The sequence below is a fragment of the Monomorium pharaonis genome, chromosome 3 (assembly GCF_013373865.1).
Source record: "Monomorium pharaonis isolate MP-MQ-018 chromosome 3, ASM1337386v2, whole genome shotgun sequence".
NCBI classification, from domain to species: domain Eukaryota; kingdom Metazoa; phylum Arthropoda; class Insecta; order Hymenoptera; family Formicidae; genus Monomorium; species Monomorium pharaonis.
The window spans coordinates 22,247,678-22,266,653 of record NC_050469.1 but is presented as its reverse complement, the minus strand read 5'-3'; the positions used below and the strand labels follow the sequence as shown (position 1 = coordinate 22,266,653).

The 18,976-nt window shown below is 37.2% G+C and overlaps 1 protein-coding gene across 6 annotated transcripts in view; it reads left to right on the top strand.

Moving 5' to 3' along the window:
• The window catches only part of LOC105834080, a 134,593-nt gene that overhangs the window by 88,370 nt on the left and 27,247 nt on the right, over positions 1-18,976 (top strand). The window contains exons 2-10 of one of the 6 annotated variants that reach the window (XM_012676300.3): positions 10,160-10,217; positions 11,540-11,676; positions 12,250-12,687; positions 13,133-13,373; positions 13,608-14,067; positions 14,411-14,549; positions 14,821-14,998; positions 15,497-15,698; positions 16,133-16,244. In XM_012676300.3, coding sequence (XP_012531754.1) covers positions 10,183-10,217; positions 11,540-11,676; positions 12,250-12,687; positions 13,133-13,373; positions 13,608-14,067; positions 14,411-14,549; positions 14,821-14,998; positions 15,497-15,698; positions 16,133-16,244 — 1,942 coding nt within the window. In that variant the 5' untranslated portion in view covers positions 10,160-10,182. Of the gene's footprint in view, positions 1-7,855; positions 10,262-11,539; positions 11,677-12,249; positions 12,688-13,132; positions 13,374-13,607; positions 14,068-14,410; positions 14,550-14,820; positions 14,999-15,496; positions 15,699-16,132; positions 16,245-18,976 lie in introns of those variants that run through there. The other 5 variants (XM_036284563.1, XM_028192148.2, XM_028192151.2 and 2 more) reach the window with 5 other exon arrangements.

Genomic DNA, 18,976 nt, shown 5'->3' with positions numbered 1-18,976 from the left:
AGTACTTTTGGCACCCCAGCGAGTACTTTCAAAAGTTATTAAGGCACAAAGCTGTGAAACTTGACGCAAAAAAGTTACGGCCACTTTTAGATACAGTCAGTCCCTTAAAGAGATAAAATTTTTTTACAATTTCCGGGTTTTGATTGGAGTACTTTTGGCACCCCAGCGAGTACTTTCGAAAGTTATTAAGGCACAAAGCTGTGAAATTAAAGGCAAAGGAGTTACGGCCACTTTTATAAAAGATAGGCTGTAATCTTAAAAAAATTTTTTTTTTCAGTATTTATTAGTTGGTACTATTATTAAAATATATTAGGAACTCTAGTACTTTTCGAGTACTTTAAGATAGGATCATTAAAAGAATATTTTTTTCATTTTGCGGTGCCATCTCCAAATTTCAATAATTTTTTAAAAACATTTGGCGGTTGGTACTATTGTTAAAATGTATCAGGAACTCTAGTACTTTTTGAGTACTTTAAGATGGGATCATTAAAACAATATTTTTTTCATTTTGCGGTGCCATCTCCAAATTTCAATAATTTTTTTATAATATTTGGCGGTTGGTACTATTGTTAAAATGTATCAGGAACTGTAGTACTTTTCGAGTACTTTAAGATAGGATCTTTAAAACAATATATTTTTCATGTTGCGGTGCCACGGGAAGTTAGCACCTCATATTTTCAAATTGCAATTTCTCTAAATATTTCGGCGGTACTCTTGCTAATACCTATCAGGAACTCTAGTACTCTTTGGGGTGCAAATAGTACTCTTGATAAAACTTACAATTTTGAAAGATGCGGTGCTAACTTCACACAGACGCATCCGGTGTTGCAGGCGGCAATATGGTGGATCCGAAATGTTTTTCACCTTTGTAATAAATCCTCTGCCCTATATACGATTCTTTGATGTTCTCCGAAACGCACCATCGCGATAAGCCAACAAATACGCTGACACATTCGCAAAGCGCGCAAACTCGCGAACAAATTTCTCGTCGATCGATGTCAATCACCGTGGATATAGAAAGACATGTCAAATTGCAATCGTAATCGCAATCGCAATCGCAGTCGCGCGAACCAACTGGCACAGTTCGCCCCTCGATTCATTCGGTATTCCCGATTTATGTGCAGAGCTTAAATTTCGATTTAATCTTCAATCAATCTAATCGTTGATTAATCTAATCGTTAGAATTTTCTAAAGCAAAATTTCTAGCTTTATCGTGTGTTATTCTTTTTTATCATTCTGTACACATGTTGTTTCTTGTACACACGTTACTTTTTTTATATGTATAAAATCATTCTTTAATTTACATATTTTTTACATGCACAGAAATGTATTTATGTATTGTTTATTTTTAAAAAATGTATATAAATGGTGTACCTAATTTAAAGCGGGCAAGGTATTTTAAAGAAAAAAAGTTTGCAAGGCAAAACCGTGCCTAAAGTATTAAATAATAAAAAATTATTACTTGACAAGATAATCATAGATTAAAAATAAATCGCTCCAAATTTCAATTATATAATTATATTCAGAATAAAAGCAAATGTATCTTTTTCCACAAATAATTTTTCATTAATCCATTAACAAATTAATCGACAATTAATTTGATTTGCAGAATTGCTTACAAAAAAATTGTATGTAACCCATTTTCTTAAGTTAAATCAACGATTAAATTAGTAGAAGTCTCTGATTCGGCGTCATTCGACGAGAAATTTGTCAAAAATCACGGATGTCACGATTATGGCGGACATGAGCGAATACCGTAAACAGCGTAAACAACCGGAGTCGCCACCTCGTCTCGACGCGAATACCTCGCGGCGATTCCTCGACGCCGCTTTCTGTCGACGCTTCTCGATGCTCCAGGTGTCGAGTGGCGCTCGGGACGCCCGTCGTGCTTGTCAGGGAACACGCGAAATCATGTTGTATAGCAAGAAAATGCGACGTTCCTACTGAGATGCGACGCACGGACAGCGTGACGTCACGGACAGCGTGCGATCACAAGTACCGAAACAAAACAGACTAATCGCGACCGTACGAGCCAATCGATCGACGCGTCGCGACGCCGGACTCGGTATTCCGACTCCCGACACTCGTCACTACGCCAAACTCACGCGAAACGGTTCGAAAGAGACGTGAGAACCCAGAGCGATCGCGACTCGCGACCCTCGTCAACGCGACGCGACAACGTACGACGTGAACTGATCGGCAAGTGCGAGTGCCTCGGTCACGTGACCGCGTCCTCCGTCCGCCAGTTCGCGCGGGAAATTCCTCAGCGGGCGCGGTCGTTTCGGAATGTTAACGAGGATGTTAGAATTATCAGATCTTAAGATATCGGATGAAATCACGCTCGTATTCGCTATGTTTCGTGTAATTCGTGTTTGAGGTGTTCTCAAGACGTCGTGTTGAAAATATGCGAAGCGTCGCCGAAAGTTATGTCGTATTTATCGTAAGCCCGACGCGTGTGCATGGAAAGTTTATGTAGAATATATCTCTTCACCGTAATTCCCGCGTATATTCCCCACATCCGGTAACACGATCCGGCCGCCTCTGTTTTCTGCCGGATTTATAAAAACCGAAATTTTAATTCGATGATTGCGGACGCGATATCGCAAATATTGAAATTTGCGATATGCAGCAGCATAAATAAATTGTTTACGATAGACGATGTTTGACTTTTTTTTAATCACGTTTATTCGTAAAAAAATTCTTTTCTTTGACAAACAAAAATATTTCCTGATGCTTTATACTTACACGGTATTGAAAATAGAGAAAGTTATATTATATTTACCAATCCCGTTATAAAAAATTATAAAAAATATACCCTTTTTCAGAATTATTATTCAATATTTGCGTCATATTTTGTACTGCGTCTGAAAATATTTATAAACGATAGAATTATTATAATTGCTTATTAAATTTGTAAATGACATAATGTTTTGTTATTATTATATTTTACGCACATTTATGTCACTTATCCCGAAACATATCGACAACTACAACAAGATAGACCAATTTACAATTTCGTCGCGCCGAAGAGAGAATTGCTATTGACTTGCAAATTACTGTTTCTTGATTTAAACATACTTTTTGCGTATTCTAATTGTGGAAAGAGATAAAAAATGCACGGCAACGCGCAGTAGGAGCGTGATATCGAGCACAGTCCTGGTTTTTTAGTTATTTGTAGCACTTTGTAATATTGAAGAAACGACAAAAATATCTCGGTTATATTTATGTACGCCGTGGCGAAAAAGTTTCATTTGGTTAGAGCTCAATCCATAATCCAGTCTTCGCGCGGACATAAATTCCTCTCGCTGTGTACAAGAGAAAGGATATTAGTTCTCCTTTACCCCCGGGAATCCTGCGGATGCTTCGGTTTCCTTCCTCCCTGTTCCGTTCGTCACCGTGACGGTCCCAGTCGTACATCGCTTGCTCTTTCACCTCACCCAGCGCGGACAACGTTGTCACGATGGTTGCTATGGGGATACCCTTCTCAGCTTTTGTTCGGCGTCGAGCAACAGCACGTGCACGATTTTCACTCCCGGCATTTGATCCTCGTGGATGCGTCCCTCTTTTGCTTCCTCATTTCCTTCCTCTTTTACCGTCGTCTCCACGAGTCTTTTGGGACTTTCGTACGATGTTGAAGCGTTGTTCATTCGTCAGCGAGACCACTTCTTGTCCAACCTTGAGGAAAACGTTGTTACGTCTTATCCGCCGTGCTTTATCACTTCGGATAAATCGAAGTTCTCCGGAACTACGGGATTTCTCCCCGGACGTCGTCACTTTGCTCCAAATATCATCTTTGATTCTTCGACTGTTCGAGATGACCGAGTGGAGATGACTTTGCTCGATACGTTTCTCGAGGGGGAAATATTGTGACTAACGTAGTATCGTTTAAAGAGGAAACATTTGCGTAGAAAATTGGAAGTTTTCCAGCTAGTTTTTCTAACTTCCATCACAAACTGTGTATTAGCATAAAATAATGAGCGATAGATAATCAAATTTGTTTAGGGCGTAACGTTACACTTTTTAAAATGATACTTTTGTTATCAGTTTGCCTGTAATTTCGCAAAGCAGAAGAGTATTAATAAATAATTGTATGTATGACATTTTTTTTTTTTCATAGTGACTAACTTGACAGTAGATCCCCTTAGAAAAAATTACATTTTTCGTAGTAGAATTTCCTGGCAAAGTTGTTCGAGAAGGATATTTACCGACCAACCCTGTCATGTCTTTCATCTTTTAACGCCCACCTGTGGATCAGTATTTCTTCTAAGAATCGAGCCTTAGGTACGACCACTTGGGACGAGCCCGACACTCGTATTGTTACGTCCATCACGAACGATCGTGTCACGAAATGTGATCCCTCGGTAAAAAATAATCGTGAGTAGCATATGTCGCCGATTGCAACTAGTTACGGCCCGTCCGTTTTCTTTGTTACCTTCGAAAGTTACTTGCAAATTTACCTCATGCGGTCCGATTTGGTGGAAACCGCTGTCATACGATATATATAGTCAGAGTTAGCAATAAATTGAAAAACTGTGTTCGATAACAGATAGAAAAAAAAAAAAAAAAACAGAATCTTACATGAAAAGATCCTTTCGCGAACCGAGAGAGTTTTCCCAGAAGCAATTATCGTCGGCTGTAATGTCAATTTCATTATTAAAACGCTTGCAATGTTCCTGATATTTTGTTTTCCGTATAATACTTATAACCTTTTTCCCCCCCTTCTCTCTCTCTCTCTCTCTCTCTCTCTCTCTCTCTCTCTCTCTCTTTCAATCTATTTTAAATTTTATTTATTTTATGCTTCTTCTCTTTCACTTGCGACATATTAATTTTGTTTGAATTTAAATCATTTAGCAATCGATTTAATATATATTATATTACTTTTTGACGATATTAAGAGTTTTTAATTTTTTCAACATTTTCTGTAACAACCGTTTGAGTTTCAAAATATGTACGAGTAACAGAAACTTTGTTTCGGAAACTTGGAAATTTCATGAAACATACAAGAACAGTGAAAAAGTTAATTAAATACTCGATCTAAAATTTTCATTTTTCTCTCTCGATTAATTTGTGCAATATTTTTGGCAATATAACTTCGTTTTTTAATGTATCGGACATTCTTGTGCTGCAGTAATAATCTTACTTTATTATATTTAATAGATTGAAAAAATGCTTGATATTTATATAAATTTAATATATACATCACTATAATTTACAAAGCGATACATTAAATAATTGGTGTACGCATTTAATGTCCGTTATGTGCATTTAATTCAATAATAATTAAAATACACATAAAACTTTTGCTTTCTACCTTTATCTATCTACATATATATACGTATATGTAAATTAATATTTCTTTGAACAAGGTTCTTTAAATATTTGCTGCTTCATACAAAACGTCTCCGTGTAAAGCATGTATTGATACTTCCATTATCGATTCCCTGTCATCCTCAAATATTTAACTCGATAGAAAGCTTTAACGCGTGGCAGACATGATCGAGTTTACAAAACGTGCATATAGCACCGTCTCGATAAAAGGACATTTTACCATCATTTATGTGTGGAGAATACCGTTTCTATCTCTCGTAATACGTTTCTGACATTTTTGAATAAAAATTCGTTTTCGCACCGCTGTATTTTTATGAATTATTCTGTTATTTTACACTTACGTTATATATTTTTTATAGACTTTCACTATATTTAGTTTTTAATTACGCTTTCAATCTATTTTAAAATATATTTTTGTTTTTGTAGTCGAAGAGAATTATTATAATTTGAAGTTTATTTTAAAATATATTGCAAGTTACATTTTTTTCAATAAATGAATGCTATGTAATACCATTTACTACAAGATAATCTAAATAAAGAATAATTAAGACAATAACGGTGTTATTAAATTAAAAAAAAACGTATAGCTTATTAACTGTAACAGAAGAATACGCAGTAACGGTATCTGTGTCAATTAAAATATCCGGAAAGGCTAGATGAATGTTGTTCGGGATGTATCTTGTTTCATTTTTTTTCATCTGGAAAACCTTTCGCGATTTTTATCCGGGATGAAAGTAGAGAAAATTTATTTTATCTCTCAAGGATGTTTTTTTTTGTTTTTTTTTCTTGCACATCCCGTTTTTTCCATCTAACCGTTACTGGCCGTCAGCTTGTTCGTAGATGAGCTTTCGAAACGATGCCGGATGAGTTTTCCTTCCGACGAGTTTTGGGGTCGGATTTTATTAAGGTACTATTCGCGTGGCCTGCGTCGCGATCTGCGATGCAAGGAAACGAGTCCTTCAATTTGCGCAGATAGTCCCCCCCCCCCCGCCGAGTCCTCTGCGAGTTTTTTCCGCGGGTAAACTTTGCTCGTTTTTACGAGGCCGCAATCACGGCGATCTCGCAATATCCTAGGAGTTATTATTACCTCCGAGCATCTTCAGACATTTCTCACCATTACGAGAGATTTTACCACGTGGCACTTTGTATTTCACTAAATGCAGTGTCTGCGAATATCGTAACCGTCAAGACACTTTTCACCGTGAAACATGTACGAAAATCCCGCGTGTTCAATATCGAAAATATTTTATTCCGGAAAATGAACTTTCCTTCTGTATTTTATCACAATGGTTTAAACTTTGAAAAAAGAACGGGTAGTTAGAAGAATTAGCCGTTAAAATATGGTTGCTATATTTTATTCTTGAATAATTATCGCAAGAGTTAGAAGGTTAATTTCCATTATTATTCAAACATTATTATTCGAAGAAAGTTTCCGGGGTTGGTGATATATTTGGACAGTATATTAGTAATATCATTGTTTGCACGTAAAATACACCTGTGCATCCTCTTTTTGAGAAGAATCATGAATATTCAGTGCCCCAACTGCGGTAACAATTATAGTTGATAAAAGCATGTTCATGGTTGTGTAATTATTGAGCTGAAAATGCGACTGGCGAATACATGTTCACATAAATTTTTGAAATGTGCAGTCTTGTTTCTTGTATCCCATCTATGTACTAGTTTCGGGTTACGACGCTTCGAATTACACACGCGTGTCGTGTTGCGTAAAATTAAATTCAGGAGCGAATATGATATCGCGGAATATCTATTGCGCGTTCATAATTTCAATGTTAACGTGATGCTTGCAATGTACGAGTAATTCATTCTATGCGCGTTACATAAGTAAATCACCATGTAATTGTGAAACTGGAGGAGATAATAAATGTAAAGAACACTTTAGATTCTTTGTTTTTCTTTTTAATAATAATTTGATATAAGAAATTTTTCTTCAATTTAATTTTGTAATTGTTTGTTTAATTCAAAATTATCCCTTCTTAGCATTTTCTTCTTGAAAATGTGAATTGCAATAACAGAAAATATAAACATACTTTACTTAAAAATTAAATATATTTTTAATTCTCAAAACGGTTCTGTTTCGCTCTATGATCGCGTAACAGGAGCCATTTTCCGCTCAGCTCTTGCAATCGGCATTATTAACACACAATGGATGTTGAAACAGGAAATGTCAAAGCTGTCGTATTAATGACGTTTCGCTGGCCGATAATACAAGCCACAATGTGACGTTAAACCACGTATTATGGCGACGCGAGGTGGTGATCCGGATGGTCTACTTGGCACGCGTGATACTATATGTACAATGTACCTTAAAATCGAGCATTAGAAAATATCAAAAGTTATATGAAGAAATGTATAATTCACTTAATATTAGTTGATAAAAAAAGAATCAAAAATATATATCGATAATTGTAACTTTTACAGTTATGTAATAATTTCTTATTAATGTAGCATAAATTGTAATCTTTAACATTTAATTAATATTTAAAAAATTCAATTATTATTTTTAATTATTTTAAATAAATAATTAAATTTTTTTATTAAAAAGTTTTACTAAATCTGTAACTTCCATATGTATTAATTTATTGAACAGTTTTAGACACGTTATATGTTCTTTTAATTAAAAAAAATTATTTAATATACAATATATTAATATTAATATAACTGCAAAAAAATATAAACTTTTTAAAATTTATTTTTCCGAGTAACAAAAAAGTTTGATTACCCTTGAAATTAATTTTAAAACCATTTTCATAAAATTGATTTAAGCATACTTCCTACAATACTCGTCTTTAATGTAAAGGAACTGAAATTACGGTAGCCAATAAGAAATTGTTACACGGTTTTTTAATTATTACACTACATTATAAAAAATTTTATATTTAGTATGGTTTACATCTAATAACGAGAAAATTAAAACTTTTATTTTGATTTTTTTTCAATTTATATTCTTTAGAGAGAATACCGCACTTTTTTGTGTAATTTCTTGCGCTTTACAAACCTCAGTGCGGCTTTGGGATGCGGCTTAAACACGGGCAAATAAAAGTTTGTAAGCTGCGTAGTCTCGTACATCTGTATTTTTTTCGTGATCTCAAATAACATTAATATAGGTAAAAAAGAGAAAAAATTCAGTTTCTTGGTAAGATTCGTATTAAGAAACTTTTTTTTGTATTTCGGAAAACATTATCTAAACAGTAATATCACTTAATGTAATAATGCTTCTTTATCTATCTTTTACTGAATATTTCCATTTCATTTAAATTTTTATTAACGTTTCATACATTTTTTTATATTCAGTTTTATATTCAGTTACCTTTATGTACGTGGAAAATATTGTTTCATAATAATCCGGAATTTTTCAAGCAAAAGAACTTTGAAAAAGCTATCGTACTGCAAATTTTTATTTAGCTTAATGGAACAATCAATATTAAATAATTAATATCAAATCAAAGAAATAAAATAAAGCGTTTAAATTGAGAACAAAGAAGAACATGAAAATCATGAAACTGTAAGTTTTAATTGAGTAATTTACAAGTAGTATTAATTTACATGTTTTAACATGTAATATTTTCGTATTTTCAAGAAAGTTTAAACTTATTTTCAATCAATATTAAACGCGAGCTCGTTACTGATGTTCGTTTGTTTGGCGGAGCGAAGTAATTGGGGCAAGTGAATCACTAATTAGGTCACTTTGTGCATAAGTAAGCCCTATGGCTTTGACAGGGGGATTAATTAATTGTTGTCCGCGCACGTTTCGGGTTCCACCTTTCAAACAAGCTGCAGTTTTTCTGTCTACAGTTCTTCTGACAAAATTGTAATTGCGCTTTACCGAAACGTTTTTGTTACCCATTGAATTACTTCTCCTGATTCGTCTTAAACAGGCCGTTAAACTTTGTCGTTAACGACCGGCAATATTAGCATACGAATGGATTGGAGTTGGTCGACTCACGATTTCTCTTAACATAAGGCTACGCAATAGTCAAGTTTTAACGAGGTAATACTATTATGACACAGAGTTTCTGAAATGTAATTAATATGGCAAAAGCTTGTAGCGAATCGGTCTCGAGGGAATTATGCGAAGATTATGGCCAGAAGTGAGTATTTGAATGAAATTTGTAGCGTTAAAGTTTGCACATATTTGACGTGGATGCAGTTCTATCAAGTTTCACTTAATACACGAGTATCAGATGTGTGGGTGAAACCGGAAGTGAGATACGTATCCAAGTGATGCAGAAATTCTCACGTAATAATGCATTTATGATAATATTCCACGGTTTTAATATTGAATAATTAAAATCGCATTTCTTCTCATATACACGATGAAATATTATATTAATTTGATATCACATAGTAAATCCGACCGGTTGTCAAACAACTGTTAAAACGTATTGATAAAACGTATTATTTTAACGTATTATTTTTAAATAACGGGATTATTTTATAAAACATATACATTTATATAATATTATATCATATTTACGCTTTGTTTAGTTGCAGCACATGTGCTATTTATTCACAATGTTCTTGCATTACATTATCATAATCAAACGCCATTGTCAATCTCTTTACAACGTCATCGATTTTCGATAATGCTTATAAGAAACCGACGGTGGTGGTGTCGGTTTACGTAAAAACAACGTGACTCTTGTAATTAAAAGTGATCATCGATTGCTCCCATGCTATCTGAAGTATCATGCGCCTTTTCAGGATACAGCATCATCGAGAGCGCGATGCCTCTCTACATCAACTACTTTACTAGTTACTCCGGTAGCGGTCTATCGAAAAAAAAAAGTTTGTGTGTGTGTATCTTTTGCAGGTCGGCCAGGCCCTTGCCATGCGATGTCGTTGCAGAGCCCCAGACTTCGACATTACAGGTCGAAACATCAAATCAGATATATGCCTTCTAAAAAAGTTTTCAGTATGTGCTGTATACAATGAGAAAAAAAAAATTATAATTATGCGGCTCTCTCGCTCTATAGTGACTTGTGTATATATATATTATATTTTGTAATATATGTATACAACTCCAGTTTCTTTATGCATCCACGCTTTTTGGAATGACGTTCAACGGCGCTCGCGAAACACGCTGCGGTAACATTTTCTAGACCGGAGGCTGATATCGACTTGTGTGATCTCGACGATCTCGAGCTTTGCATACGTTAGAAGATGCGCGCGTTCTCGCGTTTACTCTCTCGCCGCCCCCGCGAAGTCTCGCTGCCTTTATTCATATTTAAATCTATGCTAATCCCAAACGACGCGACGTAAGAAATTCAATTTTACATATATTAAACGTAAAACGGTTATATGCATATCATTGCCACGGTGATAGCGCGAACGTCTCGAAGTCAAAGGTAAAATGCGTGAGAAAATTGGATCTCTTTTTTTTTTTCTAATTTCATATCTATGAGTGTCGTGCTCGTGATGAAATTGATGTTTAAACATTTCTACGACTTTTCTAAATGTTGATGTGAGAATGTTTACGATATCTGTTGCAAGATCTCTATTTCTGCTCGTCACGCATCAATTTGCGATTCTGTCCTCCGCGTTGTTTTCCAAATTTCACGTTCGCGCTAAACGTAATCCGAGATCTCCCACCCCCGTAATTACTCTCGCGTGCTGCTGTGCTGTCAGAAATGTCGACATGGTCGAGCTTACACAAACTGCCGCTCCCGTTTTTTAACTATTACACTTGCGTTCTTGTGTCTATTGTACATTGTTAGAATGTTGTTCTACTTAGCTACGTTTGTATTATATATCTTGGATATCTCGTTGAGTTCTTTCGAACGTATCTACGAGGTAGGCGAAGTAGACGAAGCGTGGTTTCGCGGCGACAAGCGGCAGACAGAGGCTCGCATATCTGTGTGTCTCTCTCTCTCTCTCTCTATATATATAAGTGCCTCTCGTAGGCCTCCGCTTGCTGTACACCTTAAAACACCGGAGTAGCTTCAGGCATGACAGTCGTCCTGTTGCGATCGCGTTTTTCCGCAAGGACTTCATACACACGAGAGAAACCACGACTTCGGCGAATGAATTATCACTTTTAAGCGCTCTGTTGGCATGGCCTGGTTTCACGTAACTTTTATCGTTGAGAGATGCACCTTCTTACTTCCGTTGAAAAGTTCTTCCGCTTGCGAGCGGACCGAGCGCGCTTACCTTGCCGGCTTAAACCCGAGACCGTGCTCCTCCTCTTTTCCAGGACCATGACGGCGATTTGCTTCGTGTGCAACCTGCCGATCCTGAGCCATCAGGTCGGCCTGATATGGCAGGGCGGAAACGGCTGGGACGACCTCGTGCGAGAGCAAGTGGAGGAGTCCACTCTGAGGCAGCGCCTGGGTACGCATGCATAGACACGTTTTTAGCCCGGCAACCAGAATTTTTCGCACGAAAGCACATTATGGAAATTCGGTCGGTTTTCTCATGCAAAAGTGCTTTGAATTCATTTTCGTGCGGATTGTAATGCGGCGGTGTGCGCGTTTTGCGGGAATATTAAAGTCAGAAGTTAATGGTATTTATATTCCCTTCTGCCTTTTTTTTTTAGAGCAAAATGCCTTTAAAAAAAGAAAACATTGGGACAGAGAAAATTATAGTACAAAAGAATGGTGAAAGAATTTTTTTTTCCGCGAACGATAAAGTTGAGAGAAATTTAATTAATTACGTAAGATTAATATACTTCATATTTTCATTTTTCCCCCAACAATTTTCTCTGTTTATACGTAAAATAATGTTCCGTCGTTTGACGATCTACTTTATTAAGAATACAAGAACTCCCATTAAACTCCCATTACCGTCTCATCGGACTTCCTCTGTAGCAACTCGATAACAAGACGACGTCGTCGTCTAACAACTTATCGAACCTTGGCAACCCCCTTGACGTTACAGCGGAATGCCGTTTGTGTCTTTTTTAAGGAACAGGCAGACGAGACTCCGCGGCGCAGATCACGTCGATTTCTCCGCCGAACGAGACTCAGGACTGTTCGCCAACGAACCAGCGTCGTCGGCGATCGAGCCTCGCTCAGCTGACCGACATCCTACGCGAATGGGGTGGCGGTGGCACGTCCACGAAGAGGAGCGGCAACAAGCTCTGCCGGCGGGAGACCCTGGCGGACATCGCGAAATCCTTGCCGTGGTCGCGACAAACCACCACGGACGCCAGCCATCTGGCCAGCCTGCGAAAGCGACGGGAGAGCTCGGTCGACAGTGGCATCCGGAGCCAGGTGTCGAGCAAGTCCAGACGGGACTCCGCCATCAGTGACCTTAAAAATGACATAGCCAGGCTCTGGAGCAAGAAAGACGTGCTGCTACCGCAGCCGCCGCCCACGGTCATCACGCCCACGCCACGACGAGGTGAAATTTTCAGGGGGATGAGAGGGAGCACTACCTCGCTTCACTAGCTGGCGGTCTAAAAATAGCGCCCGGTTTCGCGGATTGAGCGAGTCGCGATACCGCTGGAAGTAGACCTTCGGGATATGTCGATATGTGACTTTTACGTTTGAAAAAAATTAATAAAGTTTCATCGCTCGCATGCATGTCGGTTCAAGATAGTCGAGTTTCGAACAGAACTTTGAAAAAGCGATAGATACTCCATCTTCTTCCAACGGTCGCGACGACACACAACGTGCTTGCAATTTTTAATGAATTTGGTTTACACCAACAAATCTTATAATAATCTTGCTTGCACAGAAAATGCATTTTCTTACAAAAACTATAAAGAAAAACAATAAATTTGAGAAAAATACACTCAAATTACTCAATAAATAGTATATGTTCATTAATTATCGTACCATTGCAGGCTCCGGCGAATCGAAAAACTCTCGCCGTGGTTCGGGCGAGAGCGCGAGGTCCAGGAGGGACTCGGTGATTACCGGACAATCTCAGAGTCCTGGCGAGCGTAAGCACAACTGTCGTCATCACAGACGTAGGCAATCTCAGCAGTCGTTCGATGGCGGTGGCGTCACGCCTACAAAGTATTACAGAAGTGATCAAAGACCGAGTGCTTCCAGTACAGACAGCGCGGGCAGTAATACGATTCGGTTAGTTAAATTACAATAGCTAATTAGATGAGCGATAATAAGTGTAATTGAAATGATTAAATTTAAGTAATTTTCCAGTTAAGCAATTTTCTAATAATTGACACATAAGAAACTGTATCACATAAGTCAATTCAATCCAGAACAATGTATTATTTATTTATATATGTTTGAGAATTTATGTATTATTAAAATATAATTTACAAATAATAAAAGTTGATTTGCCCCCGTTCGCAGAGAACATATGGAGGCTCAAAGAAACTCCATGGACAAGAGCGAGAGATCGAGCAGTACCGAAACCAAGAGCCAACCAACAACAGTTTCCACTGTGATCGATACGAAGACGGCGGTGACGACGACGTCCTTCATAGTCAACGGGAAGGCGTCCATTGCCACCACGCCGATCACCGAATCGAGGCTAATGACGGTCGGCACCTCGCCGATGATGTGTACTATGTCGACTTTAACTGTGGACACGAGAATGATCGAGAGGTCCAGTTTAGACGCGTCCGTGAATCCACCGACCATCGTTATGTCCTCGGTAACGCCACCGTCGATCTCACCGACGGCCGGAAGTAGCCTCCCGCTTCCTGGCACTTCGACTTCCGGTAGCTCCAGCCCGGTCGGCTCCCCGAACGTCAACAACACACCTACGCATCCGTTACTTTCCACTCGAAGGGATTCGACCACGCAGGTAGCGGTTATCGATAAAACCCCCTTTTTGCGATGAAGGGTGACAGTTAATTCAAGTAATACAAAATTTAAAATCCATAAAATGTTTTACAAATGCCTTAAAATATTTTAAAGACACTTTGCAGAAATAATCTTAAAAACGTCTTACAACTCGATTTTAGACGCTTTGTGTCACTTGGAAAGTAATTCAATTTGCAATCAGATAAAGTTGCGCCTTTATCGAAAGATCTAATACGCGCGTCTTTGATTTATTTCTTTTAATTATTTAAAATAATCTCTCGCTGCTTTTTTTCTGCTCGAGAGTATCGTATCGTAGATTTTATAACAGTCATCGATTCTTCCGACAGTGTAACTTCAAGGGTAAAGAAGTCTCGCCGAGTAAATTGTCGAGGTTGATACGCCAGCATGCAGCAATAGATGAATCGATGCCACCCACAGGGCGCCGTGGCAGCCAGCCAACTTTATCACCGGATCCCGAAGAAGGGGGTAGGTACCAACAGCTGATTTGTTTCTCGATATAGAGAAATAGCTAGAGTTTTATTCGCTCATAACTGTCCTTAACAGAATTGACCTAAAATGTCTAATGTTTCAAGCCTTATATAATTTTTTTGGTATCTGAATTTTGATAACTGCATAATATATTAAATTTAAAATCTTTTTTTAACTAAACGTCTTGCAAACATTTCTTTTAAATAATGATTGTTTTATGTAATTTTGAATAAGTGACAGAATACATTAATCTTATTGATATTTAAAGGTCGGAAAGCGCGAAGGGACTCATTGAGTCCGGATTCTGCCTCCTACTTGCGACGTCGCGATTCAAAAAGCCATCTGAGTCCTGATAGAAACGTCGATAAGAGAGACATCAGTCCTATCAGACAAAGAAAAGGTCGATTAAGAAGACAATCCACCTCCATGGCTGGTCGGCTACCACGGTACCTACATTTTATTGATTTTTCCAACGTATATATTACGTATAGTGTGAAAACAAGCTTCGTGCGATGTAATCTTTTAACATACTCTGAAAAGTTATTATCAACTAGTACATATATTTAAATTATTAATTTTGAAGTATTTTGTTTACACTTAAGCTTTTGTGTACTAAAATATTGTTATACATAATTAATATCTTTTATAAATTTACTATATACAGACATATGATATTTTTAGATACGTGTATTATTTTAAATTATTTCTATTAAAAATAAGAAAATTGTAATGGAATTAATTTAAGATGTAATTAAGATATTTTTCATTTATTTTATAATTGCAAGATAAAGTTTATTTAAATCTATCTTAGTTAGAATACATATTGAAATTTGAATAATAATTTCGTAAAATTTTAGCAAGACGTGACTGATAGTAGCTATTATAATTTTTAATTTAAAGATATTAGGAAATTCGTGTCTTTCATATTGAACTTTGTATTACAGATCGCCAGATAGTTCCTCGTGTTCATCTAGAGAGCCCAGTCCGTGTGCCCGCGCGCCCAATATTCACCATGCGCCGATAATACGACGGCAATCTACTACGGAAGAGATTCTGATAGCGCGCGGTTTTCGACGGCAGAGTACCACCGAAGAGATGATACGATGCCGCAATTTCAGGCGACAAAGCTCTCAAAGCGACGACACGGTTTGTTCCTCTTGACAATCCGCGATAAATGCCATTTTAACAAAAATATATTGAAAAGAAGAGCCATTCAAAATTCTCTTTAAAAAAACTCTGTCAGATCGGTAAGAATTTCCATTAAAATTCCCAAGAAAAAATCGAACAATTTAATAATTTTTAGTAGTTTTTCTTTTTCTTAAAAAAGTATAAAATATAATAAATCTTAAAAAAAAACAAGCGATATAGCTTAAATAACATTTGCGTGCAAAATAATATTTCTATAAATATATTTGCTTTGAAATCTGAAAAAGAGAAAACGCATTAAAAATCTGATAAAGAGAAATTCTTTTTTTTTTAATTAAAGAGTTAATTTTACCAACACATTTAATTAATCGATAACATTAATCTGTAATGATCACTGTATTGAGAAATTGATGTGTATACTGTGTGTTTCGTAGGTTCAGAGATCTCGCGGACGAAGAGACAGTTCGGCTCAAATCACGGATGGCACTTTCGCATCAATGACAGTTGAAACATCCAGCACTTTATTTGACAGCAGCACTCAGACTGGTGAGTGATCATAAGGAATTTTGCTAATTGATAATAATTATCACGCGTAAACAAATTTTTGTTGCGTATTTTTATTTTAAGTTGTGGTGTTACAATAAATTTAAATATGTACTAATCAAATCTGTATTCATTTAAATTTTTAGATGGTTCAGTAAAATTGGTTTTTCCGTATACTGTTTGAATTCGATTGAAAAAGTTTTAAATTTTCTTTAACTCTCACATGATCCATTTAATCATACAATAAATTTTGCGCTGTAGTAAATATAATAAATAAAGCTGTTTTGACATAGCATTATCGTCTATATTATTTGATAAGAATTTAAATCAAAACGTAAACTATAAATTTATTGATTGCTAATAATTTCTTCAAAATTTAAAAAACAATTAATCATAAATATTTACAGATTTAATTAATATTATATTTATTTTCGCAGAAATTTAAATAATAAAAGAATAATACAAAAAACTGTTAATAATCCTCAAACAATAGATGAAAAAGGGATATAAATAAAATAATCTATTTTTTGTGAGATTTTTATGATTGGATTACGTCATGCTGCAGTAATATAAATCAATGATATTTCTCACCGATAACGTATCTCTCGTATTGTTTCCATCATATTAAAATTGTTTTCAGTATAACTTTTAAAAAAAAAAACATGATACGTAATCTCAAATTTCTAAAAACATATTTTTTATAATTAATTTTTTATATCTCTTCTACATAACTATAATTACATTACATTTATTACATTGTGTTTCATACATGCGTATATACCCGTACGTTTATAATTTTCGCACTTTACTTCTCCTTCATTCTTGACGAATTTTTTTTCACAATTTAAATTTTATTAACTTAATTCATTTCTACAAAAGCAATCATAGACATAGTTTCTTCATTTTTGTATCGACTGAGTCTAGTATCTATTTAAATTAGAGATTCACGCAATCATAATAGACACTTAGCAAGTGTTATTCACTATGAAACGTTTTTCATTCTCGAAAGTTGCGCTAAATTCGCGCCCTTGTCGCTACGTCATGCGCGATCGGACGCAAGGGTCGCGAATAACCGTCGTCGCGACGACCGAGGACGCAAGCGTCACTGTGGCCGGTTTAGTTCCTGCGAAATAACACGGGGGTGCACGGCAGTCGATAGGCTGAAAAACAGAAAACTAGCCCTTGTGAGACACCCCTCGGCTAAAGACGAGCGTGCGTGTGTACACTCGTCGCGGCTCCGCTTCGTGCGCAAGGTGTTCGTCACGGTAGATAGAGAAGCGACGATATAATCCGCCGTCTTACATTCAGACGAGGACACCGAAAATATCCGCCGAACTCAGGGGCAAGTGTTTACCTCGCCGTCCCCGAGGATCGACGATCGAATTCGAGGGAGAAGGGATCGTTCTTGGAAGGAGAGGATCCCCCCCGCGATCGAACGGCACGCTCAATCCCTCGTGCTCTAATTGAAGGTGCGCGCAACAAATCCTCTTGCCCGTCCCACTTCCTTCTTCGTCTCTGTTTACCTGCATCAAAGGATCGATCCTGGCGGCGATCAAATGTACAACGGGCTCGTCGTCGGTGACGAGCCACGCTGTCAGGAGGGTGCGCGGCTCTTCTTCCTGCGGAAGGATGATACCGTTGAGTTTGTCCATTAGACCAATGAAAATACGTTGATATCGTGGGTGGTGGCCCTTCTCTTCCGGACCGGATTCATCGGCTGTTAAGATTTCCGCGCGTACAAAGGCGTTTTCTCCCACGCGTGTATATCTCACGGACTCGTCCCCGTGTGTCTTCCTCACTCGCGGAGCGCAGGATCAGGTGGTGTTTTCCCCGGTGGCAGGGCACAACCACTTGTGGCGGGGCCCGGCGAACGACATATTCGATATATCGGCGCCCCCGACATCAATTTGGAAATTGGCCAACGCGCGGCACGCGTCGTCAGGGAGACAGGATCTAATCCGTCCTATCGGGCGCCCTGAAAGGTCCTTCCGTGACCTTCGAGACGGCTACGGACGTCCTTGACACGTTATGTCGATCGTTCGATAGTCGCGCGCGCGATTGGTCAGTGTGCCGATTGTGTTTCCTTTGTGCAATGCAAAGTTCACTGTGAACGATGGCGAGGAGGACTCGTCCTGCCGATCGAGGACTCTGTTGCCTTCCCGTCATGACACCGGAAACTATCACGAAAGTGCCAATCCACAGGTATGCCTGATTGTATACGAACCTATAGTTATTTTTTAAATAAAATCTTCTCTTTCTAATGCCATTTCTAATTGCCATTAACACAATCATACTCACTATAAAAACGTTATACTCCAAATATTTTTATATCCGAAATGGAGTGAATATCAGATTGATAAACATTTTTTCGAATAAGTACTGTAGTGTATTTCTTTGAATATTTTATTATATATACGCTTTTTAAGATTCAGTTTATCTACATGATTCATGTCTGCCAATATCATTGATGTGTACTACTGCAGCATGACTGTACGACAATATATTTTTCAAACTCGCAGAAGATTTGGCTCATAAACGCGATATATTTTTGGTATAATTATGGACACGTGACAGGACATTTTTTCATGTAAAATATAAAATTATTTTAAAATATATATTTTATGATTTGTGTTTATTATTAAATTTAGGCTCAATCTTCTTTTAGACTGATAAACGTCTTTTTCGCGATTTTTTATCTATATTTTAAATATATAATCTATAATATAATAATAAAA